This window comes from Equus caballus, chromosome 1 (assembly GCF_041296265.1).
Source record: "Equus caballus isolate H_3958 breed thoroughbred chromosome 1, TB-T2T, whole genome shotgun sequence".
In the NCBI taxonomy this organism is placed as follows: domain Eukaryota; kingdom Metazoa; phylum Chordata; class Mammalia; order Perissodactyla; family Equidae; genus Equus; species Equus caballus.
The window spans coordinates 119,112,024-119,125,623 of record NC_091684.1 but is presented as its reverse complement, the minus strand read 5'-3'; the positions used below and the strand labels follow the sequence as shown (position 1 = coordinate 119,125,623).

The following is a 13,600-nucleotide window of genomic DNA, read 5'->3' as shown; positions in this document are numbered from 1 at the left end:
GAAGGATTTTGGTTCTAGCTACTTTTTTTATATTATTACCTTGTATAACCCCCTTAGTAACCTCTTATTTTGGATAGTATTACCTCACTAGTATGAGCAATAATGCAATTAGCTAATAATTGCTTCTTCCTCCCTCCTTTGCTCTTCCCAAACCTTCAATTTTAGTCACTAGTATTAATCTGTTGTTAATCTTAATAGTCTCAAATAAATTTAACCTTCTACTACCTGCTTTGTCAGTTTCCAGAGACTTTTTTAAAATCCTAGTTAATACCAGTGTGACAATTAAGTAGCTTATTCTACTTTTCTCTCATCTCCTCCCACTTTTTTCTCATCTCCTCCCACTTTTTTTCAGCTGTATGATTTCTATATAACCAGAACATGTAACAGTTATATATTAATTTGCCCCCGATTGCCATCCTTTAGTTTTAGTTTTACAGTTAAATATAGTCAATGTTCATCCATGAAAAGCTCTGCCAATCATTTTACAGTTTTTGGAAGCTCATTCTCTAATAAACCCCTGAGAAAAGGCTCATGGGGTCAACGTTCTCAGAGTTCTTGCAAATTCAAAACTGTATGTCTGTGCCCTTTACATTTAAAGGACAATTATCTGAATATAGAAAGCATACAGCATCCCATAGGAAGTACATTAAAAACACTGAGGTTCCAGCTCCAGAGAGTAAGCACACGCTACCCTGTGTCTCTCTCTATGAGCTATGAGACCTGATAGAATGCATGGAATTCACGGTTTGAAAACTCTGAAAAATAAAGGGCAGGCACACTGGGGAAGAACAATACCATTCAAAGTACCACCAAACTGGCAGTAGTTTATTATTTTTCCCTCTTCAGTATCCCCCAGCCAAAACCCAACACAGCCCAAACCCCAAAGTTGAGCATTCGTGCAGACAGACAGAAAGAGCTCAGGGGAAGCCCTCTGGTTCTGGCTCAAGGATTTAGAAGTAAGCTTCCTCATGCCAAAAGAGAGTGAGGAAATCCCCATTGTTTTTTCTTTTGGATTTCTTTCTCTTCTCGCCATTCTCCCACACGCCAGCCCCCAAGCAACACCATAGCAGCAAGAGCAACAGGGGCAGGAAAGGAGTAGAAAAACTTCCCTTTCTGATAGGAGAAGCTTGGTCCCTAGAGGGCAGAGAAAAGCCCTGTTGCTGATTCTTTCTCTCTGTCTTCCCACTGTATGGCCCCTATGCAAGTGCAGGCACAGGAAGTACGCAGCAAAGCAAGGTAAAGCCCTAGTGTTCTTGGAGGACTGGATAAAGGAAGCCCCAGGGAAACAGAAAACACCAGGAAGATCACAGAAAAGGCAGGGCTAGGGAAAGAGATTCCTGAAATTTGCTTATGAACTCATGGGCTCATCTCCAAGGTGTGCACATGTAGATACGACCCTAAACAGAATATAGCAACTTTGAGAGCAGAACTACAGGATAGATCACCACCCAAGAGCCAGACTGGTCACTGGCTGGCACATGTGCAGGATGGATCTGAATAGCACTGCAAAGACTGAAAACTGAACTGACATTAGAACACAACCCGCACAAGGCTGGTCAGAACTTCTGGTCTAAACTCAAAAGGATAGATAACCTGCTAAAACAAAAATATCGACAATCTCCATAGGATTTAAACAATATCCAGTGACTCACAACATAATATTCAAAATGTCCAGGATACAATCCAAAATTACTCGGCATACAAAGAATCAGGAAAATGTCACCTTCCATGGGAAAATACAATCAATGATAGATTTTGGAACTATCAGACAAAGACGTTAAGCAGCAATAATAAAAATGCTCCAATAAGTAAGAATAAATATTTTAGAAATGAATGGAAAACTACAAAAACTAAAGAAAAAAATAGGAGATGCAAAGGAGAACCAAATGTAAATTTTTAAAATTGAAAAATATAATAACAAAAGTAAAAAACTCACTAGGTAAGTTTAATACCAGAATGATGATGACAGGAGAAAAAGTCAGTCAACTTATACGGGGCCATAATTTAAATTACCACAGATTTGTCATCAGAAAACACAGAGGACAGAAGGAATTGGAACAACATTTTTAACAGCTGAAAGAAAAGAACTGTCAACCCAGAATTCTACATCCAGTGAAAATGCCCTCAAGAACAAAGGTGAAAAAAAGGCATCCTAAGGTAAAAAAAAAAAAAAAACTAACTAACAGAATTTGTTGACAGCAGACTTGCTCTAAATACACTGCTATAGGAAATGGTTCAGACAGAAGTCAAATGATATTGGAAGAAAACATGGAACATCAGGAATGAAGGAAGGATAAAAGAAATGGTAAATATAATGGCATACCCTTGTCCTATTGAGTTCTTTAAAGCAAAAGTATGACACTGTCTGAAAGGGTTTTCAATGTATGTAGATGTAATATATAAGATATATATGATGCAACATATAAGACAATTACAACACAAATGAGGGACTTACACGGTGATAAGGTTCCCATATTCCACCTGAAGTGGTAAAATAACGATTCTAGGGACACAGTGAAAAGTTTAGTACACGTATTGTAATTTATGAAGCAATTGCTAAAAAGACTCTCCAAAGAAATATAGTCAAAAACTCAACAAATGAATCAAAATGTAGTGATAAAAAAGATTCCAAATAAAACAAAAGACGGCAGAAAATGGGAAACAGATAAAAAAAGAAAAGAGGGAACAAAAAGAAAAAGGAGGTAGATCTAAATTAAAATATATCAATAATTAAATTAAATATAAATGGCCTAACATCAACTAAAAGACAGACTGGCAGAGTGGGTTTTTAAAAAAGATCCAACTGTACACTGTCTATAAGGAACTCACTACAAATACGATATAGGTGAGTTAAAAGTGAAAGTATGCGAAAAGATATACCATGAAACAAAATCAAAGGAAGGCTGGAGTGGCTATATTAACATCAGACAAATTAGACTTCAGAGCAAAAAAATTAAATTGCCAGGGATAAAAAAGGACATTATATTATGATGAAAGGGTCAATTCACAAGGAAGACATGCAATCATAAATGTGTATGCACCTAACAACAGAACACCAAAAAAGATAAAGCAAAACTGAAAGGAGAAATAGAGAAATCCAAAATTATAGTTAGAAACTTCAGTATTCCTCTCAGTAACAGAAATAGTAGATAAAAATAATCAAGAATACACAAGAACTAAAGAATGCCATTAAAAAACATGGAATGTATATGTGTATGAATATATGTAGGGGTGTGTGTGTGTGTGTGCGTGTGTGTGTGTGTGTATAAAATCTCCCAGCCATGTCCACTGAGAGGGCCTAGAAGCAATGATACCACTTAGCAATGACCACAGTGAGCTCCCTGGAGAAATGGCAGATTCCAGGGTTGGGGCAAGGAAAAGTATAAAATGAGCCTGAAACATCTTCTCATGTCAGAAAGTCAGGAAATGCACAGTGTTTGATGGAGACATGTTGGGGACAATTTGAGGATCAAAACAAACAATGATAATATATAAATAAAACAGGTAACCATGAATTCATATTGATAGAAACTTTAAAATGAATAAATGAGTAAATGAAATACATGAGAAAGAAGGGAAAGCTCTTCTTACAGTAGAGTAATAACTAATAAATGTAGAAGAATGACATAAATAGAAACAATTTGGCAACCATCACAGCAGTGTCTAATTCAGGTGGAAATCATCAATGGATGCTAAAGCTGATGGGCAGACGTTTGATCATGAACAGGATATTGGCATAATCTCAGAATACCTCCTCATGAAATATAATCAAAGGGGAAATGGTGAATTTAAGATGATAACACCTGGCAGACAGCAACAAGATCAGGCCATCAAGGTTAATACCACTGGTGGTGGGATGGAGCAACATCAATTTCTCCTGATGTGCACAGAGAAGAGCACAGCATCATTTCTTGGATAGTCTTACCAAGAATGCATGACCTGAGTTTGGCCACAAGGATAAATCAGACAGACTCAGGTTCTGGGTCACTCCATAGAATACAAGGCTGTGTATTCTTTGAAAATATGGAAAACATGAAACACTGGAAGATTGAGGAGAGCGAAGAGATATAAGACACACACATATTCCTGGATAGGATCCTGGGCCAGAAAAGGAAAAGAAACACTAATTGAAAAGTTGGTGAAGTTGGAATAGAGTTCATGAATTAGAGGACAATCTTCTTTCAGTGTTGAGTTCCTAATTTGGAGGAGTTTATGTTGGTTATATTGAAGAGTGTCCTTGACTGGGGGAAATAACACTGAAGTTTTTAGGAGTAGCAGACATCTTGTCTGCAGCCTGCTCCAAAAAGGTCAAGATAAAGACTAATGGCGATGGATTTTTTTTTTTTTTTTGAGAAAGAGAGTATACACAAGTGCAAGCCATGGGGCAAATTACAATTAGGGAACTTAAGTAAAGGGATATAGGAGTTCTTAGTCCTGCTCTAGAACTTTTCTGTAAGTTAGAATTTATTGCAAAATTTTTCAAAAAAATTACTTTTTAAAATATTGCCATTCTGTTTTCTAGTATAGTATTTGGCTATGAGAATTCCAACGCACAATATCTACAAGTGTCTGGGAGTTTTTATCTGGATGCCCAAAGGATTTTTACTTTATCTTTAAAATCCATTATTTGATAGGGAAATGTCTCAGAGGTGAATATTCTGCATTCATATTTTTCCCAGTTATATAGTGTATCCTTTCAAGTTTTCTTTTATTTTAGAAAAGTTTTCTTGCACTATAGTTCTAAATATTTATTTTATTCCATTGTTTTGCACTTCCTTTCCTGGACATTCTAATTATACATATATTGGATCTCCTCTGCCTATCTCCTATATTTATTACTTTCTAATTCACTTTATCCCCTTCTTTTTTGTTGGTCTTTTTTGTTGGGGTTTTGTTTTTTCATTTTTCTCCTTTTCATCCTCTATTTTTACTTCTTTGCTTTCCATAGTATCAACTTGCTCTTGTGCTACTTCTAACTTAGTCTTCCTTTCCAACATTCTTTTTTCCTAATTCTTTCCTAAAATCTCTCTATTCTTACTTCATAATTTTCTGTTACCTAGCCATATCCTTTGTAGTTTTCACATTTCTGATTTTATGCTACTCTTTCAAAACTTTTTTCTTTTAGCTTATGTTGAAATATTAATTATGATTCTTCTGGTGGGCTCTCATTTTCTATAGTAGCATTATGTTCATTTTCATCAAATCAATTTTGCATAAGTTTGGATCATATTCCTTTTTTGTTCTTCATGTTTAAATGAGGCAGATTTTCCTGACGTATTAGGAGAAAGCTCCCTGGAATGGGGGTATGGGCTAGGACAGCTTTGCCAGCTGGGCTCTATTGATCTGTTAACGACCCAAAACATGAGCTCTCTATGTATCCAGCTAATTCTTTCTCAGAGTTAAGTCCAGGACCTTTGTAAAGTTTGGGAAGATTTCTCTCCTCGAGCCCTTTGCTCCAGCTCTTGACCTCCAAAGTCCTTATTTTCTAAGGCTGTGCTCTCAGCTTTGGATGTTCTCTTTCACTGTTGGGAACAGTTTCTGAGAGCTCTTTCCTTGCGGGGAGGCCGCCCTCAACCGGCACCATCTGAATCTACTCTCTCTTGCCATCAGTGTTCCTGTCCTCCTCAATTTGGTCTGTTTCCAGTCATTTCTGCTCAGGGTGAGACTGTCCTTCTAGCAGAGAGGACTTATTGTGCATTTCTAACATTCTCCAAGGCTTGTGCCACCACATCCCCACACGGTTTGCTGTTCTCACCTACAATTAGGAACCTGAGAGGACCTTTCCAGTATTGCCAGTTGTTCTCTGATCTGCTCATCCAGGCCTCCACCCTACTCTTTGGGGTAACTCATGGTGACTTTTGGTTCCCATAGCCTGTTGAGAGTTCCCTTTCACTTCCCGTTACCCCCTGCCACCACTGCTGTACTTCTGCAGGTCCTGTCACTGCAGGTGGTTTGGGCACACCCATCTACATACGATTCATCCAGGGCTCCCCAGCACTTCCGTTAACCACGTCATTCCCGAGCTTTTTCTATGGTTATCTTTTTTATTAGTTTGGTTTTCAAGAGGAGTTTAGGGGAGATTGGAAAACTACTCTGCCACCATGAACACATCCTCATAAAACATTTTCTGAAAGGTATAAAACAAAGGACGAATAAACGAAGACACAAACTATGTTCCTGAATTGGAAGATTTAATATTATAAAACTGTCAGTGCTTCCAAAACTGATCCATAAATGTAATGCAATTCCAATTCAAACCCTACAAAGGTATTACCAGAAACTAGACACAGATATTTCAAAGTTCACAGCGAAGAACAGCTAATGCACTTTTGAAAAAGAAAACGGTGTAGAGGGACATGCCTTATCAGATAGTGAAACTCACTATGAAGTTACTATAATCAAAATAATGTGGTATTAACTCTAAAATAGACAATTGAGAGAGTAAAACTGAATAGAGCCCAAAAACACAACCACATGTCCATAGGAACTTTGTCTGAAAGCAAAGTTAGGCCTTTTGGAGCCTAATAATACCATTTGCAAAATAAATTCTGGATGAATTAAAATTTGAATGTGAAAAATAAAACGAAAACAGTCAAAAGAAATTTTGTTCAAGTATAATTGATATACAATATCCTATCAGTTTCAGGTGTACAACACAGTGATTTGATGTCTACATACATTACAAAATCAGCAGCACGATACATCTAGTAACCGCCTGTCACCATACAAAGTTATTACAAGATTACTGACTATATTCCCTGTTCTGTACATTACATCCCCGGGACTTATTTTGTAACTGGAAGTCTGTACCTCTTCATCCTCTTCACCTATTTTGACCTTCCCCCACTGCCCTCCCCACTCTGGTGACCACCAGTTTGTTTCCTGTATCTATGAGTCTGTTTCTGTTTTGTTCTGTTTCTTCCCTTGTTTTGTTTTTCAGATTCCACATATAAGTGAAATCATACAATATCTGTCTTTCTCAGTCTGACTTATTTCACTTAGCATAACACCTTCTAGTTCCATCCATGTTGTTGAAACTGGCAAGATTTCATTCTTTTTTATGGCTTATATTCCATTGTGTATATACCACATCTTCTTTCTCCATTTATGCATGGATGGACACTTAGGTTGCTTCCACATGTTGGCTAATGCTGCAATGAACAAAGCGGTGCACGTATCTCTTTGAATTAGTGTTTTCATTTTCTTCAGATAAATACCCAGAAGTGGAATTGCTGGATTGCATTATGAGAAAATTTAATAGGATATTTGCATCACCTCTCTAATAACAACCCTCTTAACTAAGGGAAAATAAATCCAGAAACTGTAAAAGAGAAAACTAACAGATTTGACTACAGAAGAAATTTTTAAATTTTTCATATGGCAAAAGACACCAAAAATTAAGCCAAATGAGAAATGAAAAACTGCAAGAAAATATTTGCAACATACAAGAGAAGTAGCCATGGAAATTCAGATTAAGTGAAGACATAAGATCTTTTTTCTTCCATCAGATGAATAAAAACGTTAAGACTGCTAACATCCTGTGATGGTAAGAGAGTGGCAAAAGGGCACCATCATGTACTGCTTCTGTGGGCAGGAATGACTACCATCTTGTGTGGAAATTAATCCAGCAATACTAGTGAAATTCCAAATCTGAATATCCTTTGACTAGCAATTCCGCTTTGGAGAATTTATGCTCAGAAAACAAGCACTGGCATCTAAGGCTAGATAGGGAGCATTGTTTGTAGAGACATAGAAATAATGCAAACAGAATATTCCCAGCCGGAGAATAACTAAATATATTACAATAATTCAACTATGGACTCTTAGTCATTAAAAATAATAGGAATAATAATAATAGGCTATGGCTGTGAATATTTATTATAAATAAAAAAAGAAGCCAGAGAGTAAGGTGTGTGGTATAATCTTTTTTGTACATTTTTTAAAAGAAAAGAAATATATTCCACACATACACATAAATTCTAATATTTCTGTGATTGTAAAGGGAAGCATGGGAGGATCACAATATCCAACAGTGGTAATACTGGTTACCTACAGGCATAGACTTGGGATAGAAGGCGGCACTGCTGTCATTTTTTTTTTGTACACTTCTTTGTTCTCAGTTATTGCAACAAGCATATATTGCTTTTATATGAAAAAATCCAGTAGTCTTGCCTTTAAAGAAATAAAAATACACACACACAGATACATACACCATCAGCTCCCAATGACTATGTCTTTATCGACACATGCAACCGGCGATGTGGATAATTCACAATGTACTTATTTGTCTTTGAAGTCCTGGGCATTAACAAAATTTCAAAGAAATATAGTGAAGATGCTCTATCAAAGGGTAACCATTCAAGACCTCCACCCAGCTCTGTTAGTCTTCTAAAGTGTTCACACACATGATCATCTCTCAAAACAGGCCAAGCATTCATCCACGAGGGAGCCAATCCACCTCCTAACTCCTAGCTGGATGGCAGGGACCTGGGACAGGAACACCATTTAAAAACCGTCCTTAAATGACTGAATCAGTAGCTGCTCCCTCCAGCCAGAACTCCTGCCCCCGTGCCTGTCTCCACCTTTGCTGCAATCCTTCCCCTCCCCCATCCTTAAACCTCCCTAACTTCCCTAACTTCATGCCTCCCCAAACTTCTCTTGGATCTTCACCTTTTCACACGTTTGTCTTTTACTCTTTACCACTGTGTTTATTTCATCTCCTTCTGCCTCTGCCTAGGGGGCAGTTAGTGTAATGGTTAGGAGTGTGGCGTCTAAAGTCAGAGCGACTAAGTTTAAACCTGACATTGGCTACTTTCTAGCTGAGTGACCTTGAGCAAGTGCGATGGTTAATTTTATGTGTCCACTTGACAGGACTAAGAGATGCCCAGATAGCTGGTAAAAGATTTTTCTGGGTGTGTCTGGGAGGGCATCTGTGGAAGAGATTAGCATTTGACTCAGCAGACAGTAAAGAAGACCCCCCTCCCCAATGTGGGTGGGCCTCATCTAAACCTTTGAGGGCCTGAACAGAACAAAAAGGCAGAGAGAGGAAAGGCGAACTCACTCTCTCTGACCGAGCTGAGACATCCATCTTGTCCTGCCCTCGGACATCAGCACTCCCGGTTCTCAGGCCTTCAGACTCAGATCAGGATTTACACCATTGGCCCCCCAGTTCTTGAGCCTTTGGACTCGGACTGAATTACACCACCAGCTTTCCTGGTTCTCCAGCTTGCATATCATGGGACTTCTCTGCCTCTATACCATCTGAGCCAAATCCTCTAATAAATCTCTCTCTCTCTCTCTGTATATATATATATATATATATATATGTCCTATTGGTTCTGTTTCTCTGGAGATGCCTGACTAACACAGGAAGCTACTTAATCCCTCTTCAGCTCAGCGTGTGTAACAGAAGTTGCCCAGACCCTTTAGGGCCAGGGCACAGCACTGAGAAAGCCTCAGTTCTGCTGCATTCTACTAGCTACGGAAGTCAGAGGCCCAGTCCAAATTCAAGTAGAGAGAATGGCACACAAGTGTGAGCACCAGCGGCCACCAAGGGAACGTGCTATCTCACCATGGAAAACACTCAGCTTAACATCTGGCACACAGTATGTGCTCAATAAATAGGAGCTGTTTTACTTAGGTATCGTTTTTTTGCTTAAATAGAAGAGGGTTGTTTTGACATTGGTTCTTCATCACGTACACACCATAGAGAAGGCCCAGAAACCTAGAGATTGCTAAGGAACCCACATACTTCATTTTGGAAAATGCAGAGGAAGCAGAGTGTGGCCCTAACCCCACAGAGCAGATTCCGGTATAAAGCCAGCAACCCTAGTCACCATTCTTAAATGAAAAATATCCTTGCAAAGCAGTTTCCAAGTCTCAGGGGGCAGGCATATATATGGCAAGGGGTCAGCGTCACCACTCACACCCACGCTAACACATAAACGTGTCCCAGCGTAACTGGAACCAACCACCATTTATTTCTGCAAAGGGCAGAGACAATATGTGCAAAACAGTATACACGATTCTGAAAGAATTTTAAAGGTGCTTGTAGCAGATTAAGTTTGAGGAAAGAAAACAAGCCCATGAGAAAGTAGATACAAGGGTGACAAGGGCAGAAGTTACCTTAAAAATCTCTACAACGTAAGCAGAGTTTGCTGTGTGCACTGTTGTTCCCCCGAGCCCAGAGGGAGGTCTGCACAAAGCAGACATCCATAGAATTACTGACTTGGGGGACGTTAGAACTAACAGGTTATAGTTGTCGAAAGGAATAACCTTGGAAATGCAAACTGTATTATTGTACATATTTATTTAACTCTTTAGCTGAAAATGGAGTGATTGCACATTTTTCACATAAATAGCTTTTCTACCTTGTCCAATTAATGTTTTCCCTTTCATGCTTATTACTAAAAGGTAGCTCTTTTTCCATGCCCTTTCAGAGTCCCAAAACCATTAGCTAAGGCTTAATGGAGAGAGGGGAGGCTCAGGGAGGAGCCAGGAAGGGAAGCTAACTTACCAGTCTGCCACCTGTAGGCTGGTTCCAGCAAACATAAACCTCAGTGCCCACAAGCAGATGACATGAAAACAATGCAGGTCAAATAATGCTAAGAATTGAGCAACAGATGTGGGAAAACTATGTATAGTGGTCCATTTGACTCATGGCTCCCAGGTTCCTGCCTCCACCCTCCTCTCTTGGAACAGTGTGGCCACACGTTCTGTTCTTCCTAATCAGCTCTCCAGGACTCACCCTTAGTCTGAAATAAGCCTTGGAAATTAATACCCCCATTAGGATGAACGACCACACCTGTATCGATCAGCGTGTCAGAGAGTCAGTTTTACTTAGATCTCATTTTAAAAGCCAGGCAATGGACTTAGAGAACAAAGGCTGATACAAAAGAATAACAACAACAAAGCAAAGCTGGACAGAATTTTTAAATTTCAAAACTCAAGAACAAATAGCAAACCTTCATTACAAAGGCTTGTTTTGGATTTCTGGAGATGAAATTAAAACATACTGAGTTTACAGTTTAAGCCTATCAGACACACTTAAGCACCATAAACCAAATGTAGTTACAGATGTCAAGAGTTCTCAGAACAAGTGCCTCTGTTTATAAATATCTGCTCTGCATGTATTTTTCCCGTTTCCATATGTCCATTCTTTATTAATATAGAAAAAACAACTTTCATCAAAAGGCTATAAAATGCGCAAAAAATTAACTCTTGGAGACAATCACTTCCTTTAATAGAGATTTCCTGGTGGCTTTCTCCTATGGAGGTTTGTTAGTCATCGGCTTCTCTAATCTGGGGGTCAACAGCCTGAAAATCGGTCACCCTCGGGGTCTGGAGCTCAGGAAACACGCCCCCCAGACTCCAGCTGAGAGTCTCCTGCCCAGTCCCACTGCCCACAGAGCCCGCCGTCCGAGCGGACACGGGAAACGCGAAGTCCCGGACGCCAAGTCGGCGAGTGGCCGCAGGGGGGCTGGCCGGGCTCTGCCGCCACGACTGACCCGCAACCCGACGGGACGCGCCCTGCGCCCCCAGTCCCCAGTTAAAGCCGCAGCAAAGGCGAGACGCGCGCGGAGCCGCACCTCCGCATCCGGTTCGGATCCCACCTCCCCGCCTCGGTCACCGCAGCCTGGCTGGCTAAGTCTGCACCGAGATCGGCCGGGGCGGGTCCCCGGTCCCCAGCGCGCAGAGTCCCCGAGGGCCGAGCCGCCGGCCCAGGCATGGACCCCGCGGCCAGATGCGCGCCCGCTGCCCACCGTCACCCCGCGGTCCCTCCGGTCGCTGCGGGCTGGGCGGAGGGCGGGCGCCTGGCTTCTGTTTCCTCTAAGAAAAGTAACTCCGGGGATCAGAGCAATAGGAAGCGAAGGCGACGCTTCGAGAGCGGTGAGTGGGGTCCCCGGAGTTATTCTGCCCGGAGTTTTGAACTGCACCCCGCGCTACAGCAGCTCGGCCTTGAGCGTTCGCCCCCCAAACTTGGCTCCCGCGGTGCCGTCCTGGAGGACAGCAGCCCTCGGTCCCCGGGAGCCCCGTCCCCGCCCGGCCGCAGACACTCACCGAGAAGCCGGCCCAGAAGGGGCAGGAGTGGCGGACGCGGGCCGAGGTGGTGAGCGCCAGCGCGGCGAAGCTCACGGCCACGATGAGGCATCCGAGCGCCATCTGCGTGGCCCCGAGCGCCAGCACGATGCGGGAGCGGCCCGGGCACTCGCGCAGGCGGGACAGGCTGCGGGGCAGCGCAGCGGGGCGCGGCGCGCGGGGACCGCCGGCCCGAGGCATCGCGCCGGGCGCCCGCACGCCTCGCCCCGCTCCGCCCAGCCCGGCGCGCGCCGCCGCCGCCGCCTCTCCTCACAGAGGGTCCGAGGCAAGTTGCTCCGGGCGCGGGGACGGCCTGCCCGCCGGCCGCGGGGGCTTCGGCGGCCGCGCGCCGGGAGCGGGCCGGGCCGGGCGGGGAGCCGGGCGCCCGCAGCCCCTGCCTGTGCCCGCGCCCATGCCGCCGCCGCCGCTCCGCAGGGCCGCCCGCCCGCCGGCCGCGCCGCGCTGCGCCCTCTCCCGCCCGCCCCGCGCGTTCCCCGGGCCGGGCGCGGGCGCGAGCCCCGCCGCTGCCGCGTGCCGGGGGCGAGCCGCCGCCGTCCCCGGGCGCGAGCCCCGCCGCCGCGCGCTGGGCCGGGGCCGGAGTTGGACCGGGGCCGGGGGGCGCAGGTGCGGCCCCCGCGGCCGGGTCGGCACCGGGTCCCGGGGAGGAGAGTGGGGACCGCAGGCGCGTCACGGACGAGGGCAGCAGCCTCCGCGGCGGCGCCTCGGCCGGCGGCGCTGACGGGGCCTGGGAGCCGGGCCCGCGGGCCCGCCGTGCCGCAGGGGCCGAGCCTGGAGCCAGCCCTGGACGGGGCAGCCCACCCGGCAGCGCGGGGAGCGCAGAGGAGGTAAATCCCGAGCGCCCTGTCCTCGGTGTGGCGGCCAGGAGCCGCTCTCGAATGCGGAATTCCAAGATCCAAGATGCCGCTTTTCCGCAGTTCCAGAATTTCTCAAGCCATCCGCTGAGAATTTGGCCCTGGAGGACTCGGCATTTAAAACAGTCCCAGTTCGCAAACGAATGTCTCTTACCACCTTTCGTTTGCAGGGTTTTTGATACAAGTAAAAAGTTTGGGCTTAAAACAAATTGCACAAAACGAATTTAAATCAACAGTGTCATTAGGGACCTACTAAATCATCTCTGCTCTGTTTTCTTGTATAAGGTTTTGAATAAGGGTTATGAGCTTATTGGAGGTACCTAGAAAACTTGGAAGTTTTGAGTGCCATAATTCGCTTTGTGGCCTTGTTGGTGTGACAATCTCAAGACTGCAGATGTTGAAAAAGGCTGGATTGACATATTAAGAGACCCAAGAGTGTTGGGAAGTCTGAAGGGGTCAGACATAAATAGGCAAAGTTCTAGTAATAAAGGGAGATGGGGGTCGTTTCCAGAGACCCTTCTTCCACAGCGGTGTGGCGGAACCGAGGGTGTCCTCTGTTGGATGGGAAACACTGAAGAGTCTCGCCCCAAAATATCTCAGTTGCTGGTGCTTGCAATTTCACCTTTAGAGATATTGATTCCTTTGGGGCT

The 13,600-nt window shown here is 43.6% G+C and overlaps 1 protein-coding gene across 2 annotated transcripts in view; it reads right to left on the bottom strand.

Annotated features, from left to right (window-relative positions):
- Positions 1–12,389, bottom strand: part of ENTREP2 (endosomal transmembrane epsin interactor 2) — a 425,400-nt gene extending 413,011 nt beyond the window's left edge. Inside the window, exon 1 of one of the 2 annotated variants that reach the window (XM_070231148.1) lies at positions 12,061–12,389. In XM_070231148.1, the coding sequence (XP_070087249.1) occupies positions 12,061–12,279 (219 nt within the window). In that variant the 5' untranslated portion in view covers positions 12,280–12,389. The remainder of the gene's footprint in view (positions 1–12,060) is intronic. The other variant, XM_023651586.2, reaches the window with a different exon arrangement.
- Positions 12,390–13,600: the final 1,211 nt, after the last annotated feature.